The 20,043-nt window shown below is 42.1% G+C and overlaps 1 protein-coding gene across 1 annotated transcript in view; it reads right to left on the bottom strand.

Moving 5' to 3' along the window:
• The window catches only part of PIAS1 (protein inhibitor of activated STAT 1), a 144,867-nt gene extending 127,203 nt beyond the window's left edge, over positions 1-17,664 (bottom strand). Inside the window, exon 1 of the mRNA XM_066272878.1 lies at positions 17,612-17,664. Coding sequence (XP_066128975.1) covers positions 17,612-17,635 — 24 coding nt within the window. The 5' untranslated portion in view covers positions 17,636-17,664. The remainder of the gene's footprint in view (positions 1-17,611) is intronic.
• Positions 17,665-20,043: the final 2,379 nt, after the last annotated feature.

The raw sequence follows: 20,043 nt of genomic DNA on the forward strand, positions 1-20,043 counted from the left end.
GTTAGGGCACATACAGGAACAGTCCTATATTCCTGTCTGTTTTTAAAAAATTGAACAGTTGCCCTGGCCGGTTGGCTCAGTGGTAGAGCGTCGGCCTGGTGTGCAGAAGTCCCGGGTTCAAATCCCGGCCAGGGCACACAGGAGACGCGCCCATCTGCTTCTCCACCCCTCCCCCTCTCCTTCCTCTGTCTCTCTCTTCCCCTCCTGCAGCGAGGCTCCACTGGAGCAAAGATGGCCCGGGCCCTGGGGATGGCTCCTTGGCCTCTGCCCCAGGCGCTAGAGTGGCTCTGGTCGCAACAGAGCGACGCCCCAGAGGGGCAGAGCATTGCCCCCTGGTGGGCGTGCCAGGTGGATCCCAGTCGGGCGCATGCGGGAGTCTGTCTGACTGTCTCTCCCTGTTTCCAGCTTCAGAAAAATACAAATAAATAAATAAATAAAAATCGAACAGTTAAACCAACTTTGAGTAAAATTATTAAAGTTCTGTGCTCTGTGTTAATTTTATTTAAACTCCTTTTGTTCCCAATAGATTTTGGTTACTTTGAGTTTGGCAAAGTAACTTAAAAATGAATGATACTTTTCTTAAAACCATGGGGCATAAAGGGAAGGAAAGGGCAGGTAGCTGGATAGGAGACACACAAGAATCTCAGAATAGACTTTATATAAGTTTTTCAAAAGAGTAAGTTATGATAGCCTGACCAGGCGGTGGCGCAGTGGATAGCGCGTCAGACTGGGACACGGAGGACCCAAGTTCGAAACCCCAAGGTTGCTGGCTTGAGCATGGGCTCATCTGGTTTGAGCAAGGCTCATCAGGTTGAGCTCAAGGTCGTTGGCTTGAGCAAGGGGTCACTCAATCTGCTGTAGCCCCTGGTCAAGGCACATATGAGAAAGTAGTCAATGAACAGCTAAGGTGCCACAACGAAGAGTTGATGCCTCTCAACTCTCTCCCTTCCTGTCTGTTCCTATCCGTCCCTCTCTCTGTCTCTGTCACAAAAATAAATAAGTTATGATAACTAATTTTTTTCATCAATATAAAATGTTCATATGTGAAAGCTGAAGAGAAACAGTTAATTTTCTTAAATACAAGTCAGGAATATAGAGATTCAAAGTTAAGCAAAAAGTACTTACCAACTACCCATATTACTGTTGGTATTAAGCAGATAATTATGATGAAAGATAGTATGTATCTATCTGTCCACCAGACTGAATTTCTTCCTGTCAGGAATTGTTTTAACTATCTTTGTATACTGATGAATAACACAATATCAGCTAACAGTATATATTCAAATATTTACTGCATAAATGAGTGCATGAAAAGGCCTAATTATATAGAAAGTGAAAAAGGTTCTTCTCTTCATTACCTAGTTTTTAATGAGCTAAGACTATTAAAGGGAAAATATTAAAGGATCATATCATTTTTAAATCAAACGAAATTATTTTCATTTTAGTAAGGTATTATTTACTACTTCAAATACCCTAAATCTACAGCTAATTATTTGTACTTAAGAGCTCAAGTTAACTATTTGCACTTCACATCCATGTCACTTTTCCCCTTGGTTACTTTTACTTGTAGAATTGGATGGAGGTCAAATCCTTTGAATTTTTTTAAAATTTATTTATTTTTATTTACTTAGAGGAAGGGAGAAAGAGAAAGGGAGAGAGGGAGAAATGGAGGGAGGGAGGGACGAAGAGAGAGATAAACAGAAACATTTATCTGTTCCTATATGTGCCCTGACCACGGATAGAACCCACAACCTTTTACATAATGGGACAATGCTCTAACCACCAGCGATATCTGGCCAGGGCCTCTTTGAATTCGCCCGCGCGCACGTGTGTGTGTGTGTGTGTGTGTGTGTGTGTGTGTGTGTGGCCATCTTTGCTCCAATGGAGCCTTGGCTGCGGGAGGAGAAGAGAGAGACAGAGAGGAAGGGGGGGGTGGAGAAGCAAATGGGCGCCTCTCCTATGTGCTCTGGCCGGGAATCGAACCCGGGTCCCCCACACGCCAGGCCGACGCTCTACCGCTGAGCCAACCAGCCAGGGCCTTTCCTTTTTTTTTTAATTACGTGAGAAGCGGGGAGGCAGAGAGACAGACTTACATGTGCCCCAAAAGGGATCTAGCTGGCTACTGGGAGGTGCCCGCTCATCTGGGGCTGTTGTTCTGTTGCTTGGCAACCAAGCTATTTTAGTGCCTGAGATGAGGCAATGGAGCCATCCTCAGCACCCAAGGCCAACTTGCTCCAACCAAGCCATAGCTGTGGGAGGTGAAGATAGAGGTACAGAGAAAGGAGAGGGGAGAGAGGCGAGGGGGAGGGGTAGAGAAGCATATGGTCATTTCTCCTGTGTGCCCCGACCAGAAATCGAACACGGATATCCATATGCTGGTGACACTCTACTACTGAGCCAACCAGTCAGTCACCCCTTTGAATTCTAATAGCATTCACAGCATACATTCACACACACACACACACCCCACCCTCAGACCCCATTCCTTCAAATAGATTATGCAGTTAAAATGACAGATATCTGAACAACCACAAAGCAAGGGCCACTTTTTACTAAAGCTACAAGTAAAACTGAAATCTATTTGCAAAACAAAATGTTCAGTATCATGCTCTACACTTAACAGTTAAATCAACCGATTCCAGAAAAGTAGTAACTCAGTGGAGTATGAAGTGTTTACTTACAAGCAAATATGTTCGAAACAATTATCAACCAAAATATGTAAGTAGCAAAGTTGAACCTACTCAACAGAACAAACTATACACTAGTTAAAGCACATTTTGCTTACTTGCAAATGCTAATTACAAATCTTCTCTAGTCTCTTTTCCATTAGGCACAGCAGAGTTGCCACTTGGGAGAACTTTTTAAAAGAGTTGCCACATATACCAAGAAGTAATTTTTTAAAAATAGTATAAAATTAAGAGTTATTAATTTTCACTGTTCTTCCTTAGTCTGAACCATTCCTGGGATTACTAACTAAAATTCAGGATTGAAAACAGCAATCATATTCTTTTCACTAAGATTTGTTTAGACACAGAATACCACAGTTTTCCTAAAAAAGATCTATCATGTTTAAGATGCTAGTTTATTTAGAAATCACGTATTGGAACGTTTGCAACAAAAATCTTCCTTTTCCAGGCTTACTTTGATACTCTGAGGAAAGATGCTTAAGAAACACAGAGGCGCTAAATGACAAGATAACCTGGAAATGTTTTCTTTGAATATAAGTACCCTGATTTATTGATGTCACCCCATTAAAATAAAAATTTATTTATAAAAAAAAAGAAATACAGAGGTGGTATTTTTCAAATACAACTCTAAAGAAAGGCAGAAAGGAACGGAAAAACATTTAGAGTCTTATAATCTCTAGATCTTATAATCTCTATGTTCCATGTTAATCCCACAAGAGGGAAAAGAAAACAAAATAGGCTGAATAAAAATCAATCATCTTAAAATATCTGAAGAGGAAATTATTGACTAAAATTAGATTAGGGAACACCTGTATGGATTTTTCATTTATCCTAGCTACTTGCATCTCCTACAAAAAAAAAAAGGCAATTAAAGACTGAGACATAACCTTGAAAAATAAAGTTATACAATTCCCATTCCATTATTAATTTGAAGTATTTGGATCTCATTCATTCAATGCAACACAAGCAACTAATTACTGCTTAGCAAACCTGCCTTGTGAATGAATCACTATCATCTATAAGCAAAGTATTTTTTTCTTTTAAATTATAAAAAATACCTTGAATGAGAAGGTGAAAAAGATTCCCACTTTAAACTAGTCTCCTGTACTGTGAATCTTATATAAAAAGACTGCTCAGGTTCTCAAAGGTTTTGCTCTCTGGAATCTTCTAGTCTTGAAAATGGAGGATGGATCCCACCTGAACTATGGTGGTACAGTGGCTAATGTACTGACCTGGAATGCTGAGGTCACTGGTTCAAAACTTTGGGCTTGCCTTATCAAGCCATATAGACAAGAAACCAATAGCTAAAGTGAAGCAACTATATCTTGTCCCTCCACTCGCCTCTCTCTATAAAATCAATAAATAAAATCTATTAAAAAAAGAAAGAAAATGGAGGATCCCAAAAACATTATTGATTAAATTTATCCATATTTGCTGTTAGAAAACTGAGAAATTTTTGAAGATTATCATTTAAAAATAAATTCATTACCTGTTAACATAAATTACAAATTAAATTTGAAAAACTATATTCCAAAACAAGACCAAAAAATAGGAAGGTTGTTACTGTTTTACATTTTTGCAATCTTTTTTTTTTTTTTTCCATTTTTCTGAAGCTGGAAACAGGGAGAGACAGTCAGACAGACTCCCGCATGCGCCCGACCGGGATCCACCCGGCACGCCCACCAGGGGCTACGCTCTGCCCACCAGGGGGCGATGCTCTGCCCATCCTGGGTGTCGCCATGTTGCGACCAGAGCCACTCTAGCGCCTGAGGCAGAGGCCACAGAGCCATCCCCAGCGCCTGGGCCATCTTTGCTCCAATAGAGCCTTGGCTGCGGGAGGGGAAGAGAGAGACAGAGAGGAAAGCGCAGCGGAGGGGTGGAGAAGCAAATGGGCGCTTCTCCTGTGTGCCCTGGCCGGGAATCGAACCCGGGTCCTCCGCACGCTAGGCCGACGCTCTACCGCTGAGCCAACCGGCCAGGGCTTTGCAATCTCTTTAATGTCTGACTTTCATATCCACTTTTGCAGTCAATCTGTTACAGTAGGTTGTTCAGATTGAAGTTCTGTATGAAGAAAATTTAGCCGCCTACAGATCAACAATTAGAAAAAGAGTATTTCAATAGCCGCCGTTTCAGATAACTGTGGATATTCTTTGATCTTGCACCAAAACTCAACAAGTAGCAGTTTTTTAAAGGCTATTGCAGCAATATGTAATCTGAAACCCTATCTATGAACATTTCCTACACTGATATATTGAAATCCACTGATCTATCTTCCATTTCCAATGGCTCTTTTTACCCATGCATACATAGTTTTGTGCCATTCACTGGTTAGTTAGAAAATATTGGTTCACTGAGTGACAGGTTGTTTCAGAATGTTGACACTTTCACTATACAACCTCAATATATCACATTATTACCACCATTGATTTTTATAAAAAAAAAATTAAAAATAAATAAATAAGCCAAGTACTGGGAAGCTGTCAAGCTCACATTAGCAAATATAAGTCTTCTAAAATTCTATTTTTGCTTGAAAGCTTGAATTTTATCATTAGTAACAAATACAGTCAGTAGTTTTTCTTGCAATTGACAGGCTCACTTTAGTTTTGAGAAAACATCTGCTGAATACCCAAGTCTGAATAAACCACATTTTGTCAGTCTTGAGTTCTTTCAAGTAAAAATGGTATTTCAGGAAAAAAGTGGGGAATTCAGTTTGTAACTCAAAACAAATGCACAAATGCTTCTCCTCAAGACAACCATTGATCTTCAATGATTGTGAGAAATATCCTTCCTCATACTTTACATTTTCATCATACAAGATAAGTATTAAAATGACATGCATTCACAAGTCAAGATTTAATAAAATTAATACTTTTATTCATCAAGGACATTCTAAATGAATCTGTTTAAAAAAAAAAAAAGAGTGCAGAGTGGTAAGGAATGCAATGATTACCAGTACAGTTTGGTGCCACACTGCCTTAACTCGTGCTAATGTGCCAGCAGCTTTACCCCTTACTGCTTTTGTACCACCAGTGCAAATGGCAATCTAGGGGAAACTGCAAATTGGTACCGTTATGAAAATTGTTTGGAAAGACCTCACACCTTAGAATAGTTTTAGGGCACAGCAGGGGTCTACAAAACACACTTTGTTAACAACTGGACTACAGGAAAGAAATTCAGAAAAGAGTAAGAAAAGTCATAACTCAAAAGCTGATGGCCTAAAGAGGGATCTGAGAACTACAGGGAAGGCATGAAGATAGTCCCTAGAAGGGACTGTAGAAGACCTTAGGGTTGGAAAATTACAAAACTGAGGTTCTGGTTATATTAAGCAATGATGTACCCAGAATATTTTATTCTGAAGCTGATCTGCTGGGGTTGTTTTGTGTTTTTTTAGTAATGTTTTAATTTTAAAACTGTTTTAGATTTCTAGACATTGAGAGCTCCCATATACTCCACACCCAGTTTCCCCAATTAAGATTTTACATTAACATGATATACTTGTTACAAGTGATGAACCAATGTTAATACCTTATTATCAAAGTCTAATTTATTCAGATTTCCTTTTTCCCACCCTGTTCCACAATAACACACTGCATTTAGTTGTCATGGTCTAAGGCTCCTCCAGGTTGTGACAGTTCTGATCATTTTAAACAATCCTCTCCTCCACATGACAAACTTCTTTTCAATGATAACTAAATAAAATAACATAGCCAGAAAAAAAAGCAGTCAGTAAAAACTTTCTTTTATTGAACTTCATATATACAATCATATCAAGTAATAATGGTAGTCCACGAAAAAAGCAGCTAGTTCAGCACGCAACTCTAACAATTGCACAGGTTCTTTCCCTTGAGTCAATCATAGGATTTGGTATTCAGTAAAAGTGCTTTACAAGTACTTTCTATTTTATCACACAAAATATATTTTAAAATGTATTCAAAGACTGAAACATAATTAGTATGTTTTATTGTTGCATCAAAAACATTAAGTATAGGCCCTGGCTGGTTGGCTCAGTGGTAGAGCGTCAGCCTGGCATGCAGAAGTCCCGGGTTCAATTCCCGGCCAGGGCACACAGGAGAAGCGCCCACCTGCTTCTCCACCCCTCCCCCTCTCCTTCCTCTCTGTCTCTCTCTTCCCCTCCTGCAGCCAAGGCTCCACTGGAGCAAAGATGGCCCGGGCGCTGGGGATGGCTCCGTGGCCTCTGCCTCAGGCGCTAGAGTGGCTCTGGTCACAACAGAGCGATGCCCCGGATGGGCAGAGCATCACCCCCTGGTGGGCGTGCTGGGTGGAACCCGGTCGGGCGCATGCGGGAGTCTGTCTGACTGTCTCCCCGTTCCCAGCTTCGGAAAAGTACAAAAAAAATAAAATAAATAATAATAATAATAAAACATTAAGTGTAGCCTGACCAGGCAGTGGCGCAGTGGATAGAGCGTTGGACTGGGATGCGGAAAACCCAGGTTCAAGACCCCAAGGTCGCCAGCTTGAGCACGGGCTCATCTGGTTTGAGCAAAGCTCAGCAGCTTGGACCCAAGGACACTGGCTTGAGCAAGGGCTTCCTCGGTCTGCTGTAGCCCACAGTCAAGGCACATATGAGAAAGCAATCAATGAACAACTAAGGTGTCGCAACGAAAAACTAATGATTGATGCTTCTCATCTCTCTCCATTCCTCTCTGTCTATCCCTATCTATCCCTCTCTCTCTCTCTGTAAAAAAAAAACAAACCAAAAATAAAACAAACCAAAAACATTTGGTGTAACTGGCATTTATATATTTAATTCCAAGTGCAAGCTGATAAATTTGTACAGGGGCCCTGTAGCTCACTCAGTTGGTCAGAGCATCATCCCAATACACCAAGGTTCAATCCCTGGTCAAGGCACACAGGAGAATTAACCAATGAATGCATCAATAAGTGGAAAAACAAATCAATGTTTCTCCCTCTTCCTCTATTTCCTTTCCTCTCTCTTTAAAATCAATAAATAAAAAAGAACTGTATAGTTTAGTACCATTGCCTTAGTCCTGGCTAAGGCATCCACAATCTTACCCACTGTCGAGTTTGCAAATGTCAATATAGAAAATAATGCCTTATTGTTATTAGGAAAACAGTTTAAAGTTAAGAGTTAATTTTTTAAATAAAATTTAGAATGTTAAAAAAAAAAAGAAAAATAGTTTCGACCTAGAGACTCCCAGAAAGAGTTTGGAGAATCACCAGTAAACTGGGAACCAGATTTGGAGAACCACTTTAAAAGCTGATACACTACTTGTATGATTTAAAAAAAAAAAAAAAAAAAAAGATCTTTTAGTAAATATTCCCTAATAACAAGTGTTTAAATACACATACATACTTGGTGATACATACACTCAAACTGATAGCCCTGTACCTCACACGCTGTCAGAATTCAAACAAATAATGATTGAGTCTAATAAATACATCTTGAGTAAATAACAAATAATTACCAAACACTTATCATAAGCTAGGCTCTGAGCTAGGTGCATCTAAAGTCCCTTTCATGGATAATTTACAGAGGCCCATAAACCAGAATGATGATTTTTAAAATGAGAAAATTATTTATCCTGAAATCCTTCAGATCTTTTTTAAAATCACACCTACATGACTGCAAGAAAAAGTCTTAAAATTCACCAAAGCACAAGATAGCATTTTAAGTTCTATTTTAAGCACTATGCCATGAAGATAAAAACAGGCATGCTTACATTCAGAAACCCAAATACAAAATGAACTGTTTTAGCTGGGTCCTGCCAGAACCCCATGAAGAGCCTATACTCCGTTTCTACTCAAGACAAACAAGCCTTACCTGTTAGTTTTCGTTCCTATTTTTAAGTGAAATTCCAATATTAATACTATAGAAATCACATTAAATGCAGGAACTGTTTTAAAAAAAACAGTATAACAAAACCATCAACACAAGTTAAGAACTTTTAGACATACATTGATATGTTCAAGAGGTAAACCTCTATAAGTATGCATATGAAATATTTACACTGTTAAAAGAATGAGACCATCATTCTGGGACAATGTCATGGAAAGATCTTCAATATATGCTGCTAAGTGAAAAGTCAAAGGATACTATGTATAGTATAATCCCATTTATGTTTTTAGGAAATAGGTGTAAGTACATTGATTTAATAAACACTTACTGAGTTTCTTCTATGTGCCTAGTTTGTTCTGGATCTAGACATGTACACATACAATAAATTACAAATATTATACAGACACACATTAAATGCCCACGAAGAAAAATGAACAACAACACAAAAGGCTATATATTATATGATTCCATTTGTATAAAATGTCTGAAATAGGCATATCTACAGAAACAGAAAGTAGATTATCGGTTTGAGAGTAAGGTGAGATGTGGGCAATGGAAGTGATAGCTAAAGGGTGATTTCTTTGGGGAATAAGAAAAATATTCTAAAACTGACTGTGGTGATGGTTGTACAACTTGTAAATATATTAAAAACCATTTAACTGTGCACTTTAAATGGATGAAATGTATGGTATGTAAATTGTCTCAATAAAGCTGTTGAGAAATTCTACCCACCTAATAAAGAATAGATACTAAAGTGGTTGAGGGGAAGGATGATGAATACCATGAAAATTTCACACTATTTACTAATCATTACAATGAGAAATGTATTCATTTATTATTTATATCAAGTAAAGATACATAAATAAACCTAAATTAGCCTTTCATAAATTATAGTGGATTTATTGTTATTCAAGTTCACCTAAGAAGAAGCCATTTAAAAAAATCGTGAAGCTATAACCCCATCTCAGAACATTTACAATTAGACTGACAAACATATCCATCAGCCCCCTTCACTAACAGAAATCTTGAACATAATTTGTTCATTTGACAACTATATCTTAAGCATCTACTGTGTTCACAGGGAATGGATGGGTAATGATATACAGAACAGAATACTGGTCAAGAAAAAGAAGCAAACTAACAGCTCTGGCTTTAAGTTAAGGACTTTTGCTATACTGTGGGGGAGATAAAACAACACAACAAAGTAGACTGGGATCAGCCTATAGAAAATCTTGAATACCAAAATAAGAGCTTAAAACTTTATTCTGTTTTTGATGGAAAGTCAATGGAGTGACAGGATGAAAGAAGTGTTTTGGGGAAATTAACCTGGCAACCAAAGGCGGGAAACTGAGAGCAGAGAATAGCAGGAAACATAAGAAAGTGATGAAAAATTTAAAAACAGGAATATTTATAACAGTCCTGTGAGTGTTAGTGATATTTCAAAGTTACTAATTAATGTTCAAAGAGTTTATGTTTGTGTGATGTAAGGTTAAACAGAAAAGAAAAAAAAATGCTAGTTTCTTAATTTCGATGAATTTTAGAAGTGCATGGCAAAGAATGAAAGTTTACCAGAAAATTCAGAAGGGAGAAAGGATATTGGGAGCCATCTTTACACGTGATAGCAATGAAACGAAAAGTAGAGGGAATCAAAATCAATGAGAGTTCCACAAGTTTTAACATGGAAGGAGAAGTACAGTAAAGATTTTGTAGTCAGAGTAGCAAAAACTGCATGGCAATTATTACTACTATAAAACTAAATATGTACTTTTATATTTCTCTACCACCTATTTCAAAAAAAATTCTAATGATAAAATTTGTTACATAAATGCAGGTTTAGATAAGGACCAAATCTGACATCAAATTTAGAGTATGATCAATTTCACATCCTTAATTTTACCAAGTGTTCCTTCTACAGTGCAGTATATCTCAGATGTTACACAAATAATCTTAATTCACATATGCATTTATTAACTGATTTAACCCATAAAAGTTCATTCATAAAACAGAAAAATGTTTTCATTGCCTATGTAATCTCCTTTCTACTGTACGTATAATAGCCTCTGGGAAACAATGTTACCTACCAATCTAACACTACAGTAAAACTTCTCTGAAATAAAAAATGATATGGCAAATTCTTATTTCCACTTTCTCTAGATTAATGTTCAGCACTGCTTTTTAAAATGCAGTTAAAAAAGATGAGGCCCTGGCTGGGTGGCTAAGTGGATAAAGTGTCGTCCCAGTACCCCGAGGTCACGGGTTCGATCGCCAGTCTGGGCACATACAAGAAGCAATCAGTAAGTACAAAACTAAATGGAACTAAGTAGAGCACTGAGTTGATGCGTGTGTGTGTGCGCGCGCATGTGTGTCTCTTTCTCCTCCTTCCTCCCTCCCTCCCTTCTCTTAATCAATGGAAAATTAAAAAAAGAAAAAAAAGAGATGAGCATCTAAACAAGGTACATAATCTTGCAATCTCTGATTATTGTAATATAATTTTCCAAAATCAAACATATTTGAAATTATACATACTGTTTCATAATCCATTTTGTACTTTTATCAAATGTTTTGACTGAGAAGAAATGTTCACTTACATTGCATAAAATCTACCTCTGCCATCAATTAATAATCTTATCTAATAGGTTTATAGAAGCACAAATAGAGGGATAGATAATGAACAAATCAAGAATTACTTATTTCACTCACATTTCATCTCAAAATACCATTTGCTTCCTAAAGCACCAAAAGTTCTGTCATATTAATATATTTAGTTAGAACAAAACATCTGCAAACTTTTACATTGTGCTGTCTGTCAAGACATTGTTTAAAAATGCAAGAAAGTGGGCCCTGGCCGGTAGGCTCAGTGGTAGAGCGTCGGCCTGGCGTGCAGAAGTCCCAGGTTCGATTCCCGGCCAGAGCACACAGGAGAAGCACCCATCTGCTTCTCCATCCCTCTCCCTCTCCTTTCTCTCTCTCTCTCTCTCTTTCTTTCCCTCCCCCCCTCCCAGCCGAGGCTCCATTGGAGCAAAGATGGCCCGGGCGCTGGGGATGGCTCCACGGCCCTTGCCTCAGGCGCTAGAGTGGCTCTGGTCGCAACAGAGCGATGCCCCAGATGGGCAGAGCATCGCCCCCTGGTGGGTGTGCTGGGTGGATCCCGGTCGGGCGCATGCAGGAGTCTGTCTGACTGCCTCCCCATTTCCAGCTTCAGAAAGATACAAAATAGGCCCTGGCCGGTTGGCTCAGTGGTAGAGCGTCAGCCTGGCGTGTGCAGAAGTCCCGGGTTCGATTCCCGGCCAGGGCACACAGGAGTCGCGCCCATCTGCTTCTTCACCCCTCCCCCTCTCCTTCCTCTCTGTCTCTTCCCCTCCCGCAGCCGAGGCTCCACTGGAGCAAAAGTTGACCCAGGCTCTGAGGATAGCTCCATGGCCCCTGCCTCAGGTGCTGGAATGGCTCTGGTTCCAACAAAGCAACGCCCCAGATGGGCAGAGCATCACCCCCTGGTGGGCATGCCGGGTGGATCCAGATCGGTGGGGCACATGCGGGAGTCTGTCTCTCTGCCTACCTGCTTTTCACTTCGTAAAAATACAAAAGAATTAACATCTATGACTGCAACTAACAAACTTCAAAATCTTCATTGCAAAAAAACCCCAGCCCTGGCCGGTTGGCTCAGCGGTAGAGCGTCGGCCTAGCGTGCGGAGGACCCGGGTTCGATTCCCGGCCAGGGCACACAGGAGAAGCGCCCATTTGCTTCTCCACCCCTCCGCCGCGCTTTCCTCTCTGTCTCTCTCTTCCCCTCCCGCAGCCAAGGCTCCACTGGAGCAAAGATGGCCCGGGCGCTGGGGATGGCTCTGTGGCCTCTGCCTCAGGCGCTAGAGTGGCTCTGGTCGCAACATGGCGACGCCCAGGATGGGCAGAGCATCCCCCCCTGGTGGGCAGAGCGTTGCCCCTGGTGGGCGTGCCGGGTGGATCCCGGTGGGTCGCATGCGGGAGTCTGTCTGACTGTCTCTCCCTGTTTCCAGCTTCAGAAAAATGCAAAAAAAACAAAACAAAAAACAAAAAAAAAAGTTACATCCCCAAATACCCTGGAAAAGAACAAGAGGGAAAGTACCAGCCACTACATTAAAATTCTTAGACTAACCTGACACTTTTTTATTTTTTTGTATTTTTCTGAAGCTGGAAACGGGGATGCAGTCAGACAGACTCCCGCATGCACCCGACCGGGATCCACCCAGCATGCCCACCAGGGGGAGATGCTCTGCCCATCCAGGGCGTCGCTCTGTTGCGACCAGAGCCACTCTAGTGCCTAAGGCAGAGGCCATGGAGCCATCCCCAGCACCCAGGCCATCTTTGCTCCAATGGAGCCTCGGCTGCTGGAGGGGAAGAGAGAGAGAGGAAGGAGAGGGGGAGGGGTGGAGAAGCAAATGGGAGCCTCTCCTGTGTGCCCTGGCGGGGAATCGAACCCGGGACTTCTGCACGCCAGGCCGAGGCTCTACCACTGAGCAAATCGGCCAGGGCCTAACCTGACACTTTTTTTTTTTTTTGTATTTTTCTGAAGCTGGAAACGGGGAGAGACAGTCAGACTCCCGCATGCGCCCGACCGGGATCCACCCGGCACGCCCACCAGGGGGCGACGCTCTGCCCCTCCGGGGCATCACTCTGTTGCGACCAGAGCCACTCCAGCGCCTGAGGCAGAGGCCAAGGAGCCATCCCCAGCGCCCGGGCCATCTTTGCTCCAATGGAGCCTCGCTGAGGGAGGGGAAGAGAGAGACGGAGAGAAAGGAGAGGGGGAGGGGTGGAGAAGCAGGTGGGCGCTGGCCGGGAATCGAACCTGGGACTTCCGCATGCCAGGCCAACGCTCTACCACTGAGCCAACCGGCCAGGGCAACCTGACACTTTTAAGGCAGCCTACAAAACCTAGGTTCAAGTCCTTGCCACTTTCATTTGTAAGACCTAGGGCTAATCATTTACCTTTTCAGGGCTCACTATCAATAAAAGAGAGTACCTGCAGGTTCAATCCCTGATCAGGGCAGATACCAGAATCAACCAAGGACAGCATGAATAAGTGAAACAATGAATCAATATTTCTCTTTCCCTTCCTCTCTCTAAAAATAAAATAAATAAAAACTAAAATAAAACAAGGTGTTTAGTTTAATGCCTGAGCAGAATACTTCAGGAAACACTATAATCAATTCTATAATGAAACAGGGGTTTTGTTTATTTTTAAATCCTCCATCTCATCATAAACACCCAGTTTTTCAGGAACTTAGAGACTTCTTCCCAGTTCCCACTAACAATCTTTTTTTTTTTTTAATCCCTAGCTACCAGCAGGAGAGGGTACAAATTACACTGAACTCAAAAGCCTCAGCAAGAACCATGGAGCAGCATGTTGATGGAGTTCACTACGAGAAACCCAAGGTTAATCAGCTATGGACTCAACACTAAGCACTACAGCAATCAACAGGGATTACAAGAGACTCTTTGAAGATAAAGACAATACAATCACCCCAGAGAAAACAGTGAAGGAAAAGGCAGTATTTCAAAACAATTATATGAAATACTTAAAAACTAAAGTGACTATAAATTGTTCTTAAATAACATTCATAAAAATAGTGATCTAAAACAAAAGTCACCTAAATGAAGGCACTTTTTGAGAAAAATCAAGTTACAGAGATTTAAATCAAATCCATGAATTGTCAGATTTACTTGCTTCTATCTGAAATAATAAGAAATTACACCACAGAGATAAAAATTAAGTGGCTATTTCTTGAAAATAAAGAGGCAAAATAAGACAAAAGAATTTACCAAAATGTTTATACTACTTTTTTCCATTTATTGATTTTTAGAGAAAAAGAGAGGGAGAGAGAAACACCAATCTGTTTCACTTATTTATGCATTTATTGGTTGATTCTTGTGTGCCCTGACCAGGGATCCAACCCACAACCTTGGGATATGGGGAAGATGTTCTAACCAACTGAGCTATCCCACCAGTTTTAAAAGTGCGGTTTGTCTTCCCATTGAATTCCACTATTTACTTCACTAAAATGATAATGAACTTCTTCCACCCTACTGTTCCTCTTGTCAGCTAAAATGGCAATATAATTTCATTTAAGTTTTAATGCAAAAAACGTGTAATTTCTTTTACAGTACTTTAAGAAGGGACACATGAAGCTGTCAAATTAACTTCCAAGATCATCTTAGCCATCACACCCTCCTGCTTTTAAGTTCACTCTCTACATTCTCACAAGTATAATTTATGGGTACTCCCCTAATGAAAAATTAAACCTTTCACAAACAAATGTGCAGAAAACTTTTTTGATATGTATGGCTCACAATCCAATTTTTATTGGCAATATCTTTAAGTGTTGCAGCTCACACAGGGGATACAGATCTACCCATTTTTCCCATCTGATCCTTTCAGATTTGTTATAGATTTAAAAGGACTCACAAAAATGGGCCATGAAGAAATAGTTGTGAACAGAACCCATGGCAAAATGAAATGTGGGCTGTAAACTAAGATAACAAAAAAGTCACTGCATTTACTCAAAGCCTCATAGTTGGAAATCCATTGGAAGTACTGTATTTTCACCTAGCTCTTTGAAAAAAAAATCTGGGTTTTTCTTAATTCTTACTTTTGACTTTGACTACCTTACTAGGAATAAGTGCTATTTACCTCCAAAAATACATACACACACACACACAAAATCAGAAAATATAATTTCCAAAAAGAGTATCACTGCACAGAACATATACACGCAGTCTAAAATAACTACGATAGGCATTCCTAAGATCATCTCTCCCTTCCAAAAATAAGAATAACAAAAAATCTAATCCCAATCAGGTATAAACGAGACTTGATATAGCTACAAGCTAAGCAATTTATCACAGCTCCTCAAAGTATTGGGCACATGCAATGATAGACCAGTATGTCAAAACAGTCACTGTAGTTTGATAAAACAATAGGACCACAGAAGTAGAAAACAACTCCTCTGGAAAAACTTAAGTAGATTTTGGAGAGAGCAAAAAAGATCAATTTTAGAAAAATGTTTTCCCCCCAAGTGTTAAGCATTTATCTGATACAGGCTCTTTTCTATAAAGAGAAACTACCTAACACAACTCACACCAGGGATCTGATTTATCTATCCCCAAAGGTACTTTCTGAAAATGAGAAAGAACAAAGGAGGAAATCTCCCAGCATGTGCTTTCCATACCAGTTTCTTTGGACAGCATCAAGAGTGACAATACATATAAGCCAGCACAAGATTTTCAGTTTTACTCTGTGGTCCACGTATAACAGAACTGATTAGTTATATTCGAAAGGATTCCCAACAAAACAAATATTAGAAAGCAAAGATAACTCAGTGACTACATTTTAAAACAATAGAAAACATAAACTAAAGCTGTGTACTCTAGTTCAAGAGTTAATTATCTCCAAATATTCAAATTCCTGAGGCTTTTTCATTTCAGTCAATAGTTTGAAACTGAAAAAAACAACAACCACTAAATCTGCTCTCCCTTAATTTGTAATTAGAAGTAAATTTAAAAAGAATAGCATTCTAAGACAGTGCTTGAATATACAAATTTCAGAATATTGATTGCAAAATTATTGCGGAAAACGATCTTTTAGCGAAGCTTTCTACAGAAAAACTCTCCAGAAACTAACCTAGTGCGTGGTTTATAAGTTGTCGTTTCATTATAATGCAAGAAAATAAAATAAAATTATGACTTTCATGAATTATAAAAAGAGGACGCGTCAAAGATTTACAACTGTATATCCACTAATAGAGATGTCAGTTCTCTGGGTCAGGATATAACCAGCTGTTTGGTTCTCAGATAGGAAGCCACGGAGAGGGGAATATCGCGTTCCGAGCCTCGAAATAATACGCGTTAGTTAAAAACTGCTTGGTACTAAACCAAAATTATTCGAGCGGAACCCCATTTGTCACAATCCAATCAGGAGGGTTCCACCCTCCTCCCTCAACTGCTTGTGTAGTGGTGTATTTGCTTCGGTAAAGAAGCCATCATCAGGTAAAGATTGGGGTGGGAGAAAAAGCGGGGCAAAGGGGGCACCCTTTCATCCGATTTCGCGAGGCGTGAGTAATCTGTACAGTTGAGAGGAACGGAGGAACGTTCTATTTGTTGGGGGCTGAAGTAGGATGAGGGAAGAATTTCGTTCAAATCAACATGGCCAGCAAGATGTCCCTACAAACAAAAGGCATCGGGGGGATATAAACACGAACCATTCACCTCCATCAGCTATAGCATCGCCATCATGGTGTGTGCAGAGACCCCCCCAAAGGCTCCTCTCACCCTCCACACCAGCCAAAGGAAGAGAAGGCGCTTCCGACCACCCATCACTGCTTCCAAATTGGGGGTTTCTCCCCCTGGTTGCCCAAAAGCAGAGAGAGTGAGTAACGTCCCGCCCAGGCAGACCTCCCCGTTACCCCTCAGCCAAACCCCAACGCCGGCCCGGAGCTCACTAAACTTTACTGGAGCTTCCATCCCCACCCCATCACCCCAGGATCGTGCTGCCCACGAGCGGGTCACCCCAGGAGCCTCCTGACAAGCCGGCAGCTGGGGAGAGCCGAGTCGGGGGCGGGGGCGGCAGGGAGCCACGGAGGGGCGGGGCGGCCGGAGCCAAGTTCCCGGGGGTCTGAGAAGAGCGCCTGACAGAAGCCCGGGACTGCAAAGAAGGGAGAGGAAACCGAGGCGGGCAGCTTTCCCAATCCCCCCGACATGGACACCCTACCCCGGCCCCCGCACCTCAAAGGGGGGGGGCGGGGAGGCTGACTGGACGCGGAGAAAACCAAGCCTCAGGGATAGCCGCAGCCTACACCTCCGACTCCCGATCTCTTCCCCCGCCACCCCCGCCAGGGGCGCCCACAACAATAACACGCCGGCGACGACCCGTCAGCGCCCCCGAGGCACCCGGGGCCCGCGGGCCGCCGCTGCCGGGCCCCCTCAACTGGGGCCGGGCGCGCCGCTCCTCCCTACAACTCCAGACCCGGGTAGAGGTAGGCCCGAGCGGCCCCCCAGGGTCAGACCCATCCCCCTCGGCACCAGTGGCGCCGTCTCCGCGGCCGAATATTGGAAGTGAATTCGAGCTGCGCTTTACCTTTAGTTCCGCACTGTCCGCCATCTTGCGTCTGTCAGCGCAAGCGCACTGAACCTCGCCCGGGGCCGCGGCTAGACCCGCCCCTCTAGCCAGACTGGCCCCGCCCGAGCCCGTCCCTTCTCTCCCCTCCACCTCTCCGGCCCGCCCCTGGTCTCCGCCCCGCTCCTGGGGCTCGGAGCTCCGCCCAGGGCACGTACAGCTGCGAAACAGGCACGTACTATTTAAATAATGGCGCCAAGCAGGGAGGTTTGACAGTTACTACCCCCTCGGTCTCCCTGCCCCCCATCCTGGCCGAGCTAGTGCCTCCAGGGACAGACCTTAGCGAAAGGGCTGCTGGCCTGAGCCCCGCCCCTACACGGTTTGTGGAACCCTTCTGCAAAGCTTCTATGGCTTCAGTCGCAGGAAACGATAATGCTCCCCTCCTTCAATCGGCACCTGCTACTTGCAAGGGTATTTGTGGGCTACAAATAACAATCCGTTGCGTTTAAAGATCACTTGAAGCATCTCCAGGTTTATTAGCTCAGATCCTCCTCATACCAAACCAAGAAAAGTATGCAGGAAAGAGATTACAATTCCCATTGTATATACATATGTACTGTATTGAAAAATGGAAGCTCAGAGAGGAAAAGTGACTAGCCCAAACCAGCACTTAACAGGGGTGGTCTAAGACAAAATTCTGAAGACATTCATTCATTAACTACTATGTTTCAGCAAGAATTATTTAGTGGCTTTGTGCAGGCCCTGTTTTTTGAGGGTTATATATATATTGAGAAATTAAATACCACAAAGTCCCTGCCCAATTGTAACTTTCTAATGGGGGAACAGATAACTGAACCAATAAAGATTCTACAACCGGTGATGTGTACCAGAAAAGAACAAATGATCCAGCGAGAGTAAAAGAGGGGAATATTTAATCCTGGGAGGGTTTTCCCCACTAAACATTTAAGTAGACAAGATGAAAGATTTCACACCTCTTCCTCTACTAAAAGTTTCCTATACCTCCTACCCAAACTCTACCTTTTGCTGCTCCACCTTGCCTCCATACCTCAAGCAAAAACAAAACACCCTTATCTCACTGTCAAAACAACTCTGAGTGAAGTGTTCCTGTTCCTATGTAGACTCCACCAGGGCTTGGTTTCCTTCCCTCCCACATTCCTAGGGATTTTACCCCTACAATTAATTACTGTGCCTTCCAGCATCATTACTTTTCCTGTTTTCTATTAGATTACTGTAAAGCCAGTAGCCATGGCCACCATCACAGCCACCTGGCCCATGCAGGTTTGCATTTGATTTGAACAGACGGTGTAAGGCCAGGAACCGCCATCGTGGCCATCCACATGCAGGTTCCCATTGGATTCGGGCAGACGATAAAGAAATGGTGGAGTCGGAGGATGGTGGGCCATCCTATTTATTGGTGTCTCACCAAGACAAGCAAACCACAAAAGAAGACAAGGGAAAAGCAGAAAACCAGCTTTTCCCATGAAGGGCAAGAGATCAGGGAAGCCCCTGCAATTGTGATCGCAGGAACTGTGTGAGCCAGCTCCTGGTCTGTCCCACTTTATAGTGTAGAAAACCAAAAACCCCTAATCCAATATACAAAACAAGGAAGTCTCTGATACAAAGCCACTTATCAGAGGCATAATTGGATTCCTCATGAGAATGCACCACCCAGATCATACAATCAGTCAAGGGTGTGGGGAAAAGCCCAATCTCAAAACCAAACCCTAGGCTACAATGACCCCGCCTGCCCACAGTCCATCCCCCATACCCAACACAAACCACAAGCGAGCAAACACATATATCATATTTACAAACTCATTTGACCAACAGACGGTAATGAAACAACGGAGCCAAGAACTGGTGAGCCATTAGCTTTAATCCTAGTTTGCACCCAGCGGGCAGAAATACACACAGTGGAAAAACACTTCCCTTTCCATTCAGGGCTCCCAAAGACACTGACTTACCTGAATTTCCTAGAATCAAAGGTTTGTTCCTCACCAGTCTCATTCACCTCTGTTCCCCATCTCCTTCTTTCTGCACAAACTACACAAACTGGCTTCTCCTCAGCACTCCACCATCTCAGCTACTTCTCCTCTCCTCCACATGGCCTTTCTCTGCTCTCCACCAGCATAGGCTCCTCTGCCCCATTTTATAGTGTAGAAATCAAAACTTTTAATCCAATATACAAACAAGAAAGTCTCTGATAAAAAGTCACTTATCTGAGGCATAATTGGGATTCCTCATAAGAGTGCACCACCCCACATCAAGCAACAGTCAAGGGTGCGGGGACAAACTTAGTGTTGAGAAGATCTTAGTATTAAAAGGGTGGGAAAGGCTTAGTCTTAAAACTAAGCCTTAGGCTATAATGACCTTCCTGCTTACAGCCTGTCCCCCACACCCAATGCAAACTATAAGCGAGCAAACATATATAT

Source organism: Saccopteryx bilineata, chromosome 4 (genome assembly GCF_036850765.1).
Source record: "Saccopteryx bilineata isolate mSacBil1 chromosome 4, mSacBil1_pri_phased_curated, whole genome shotgun sequence".
NCBI lineage: Eukaryota > Metazoa > Chordata > Mammalia > Chiroptera > Emballonuridae > Saccopteryx > Saccopteryx bilineata.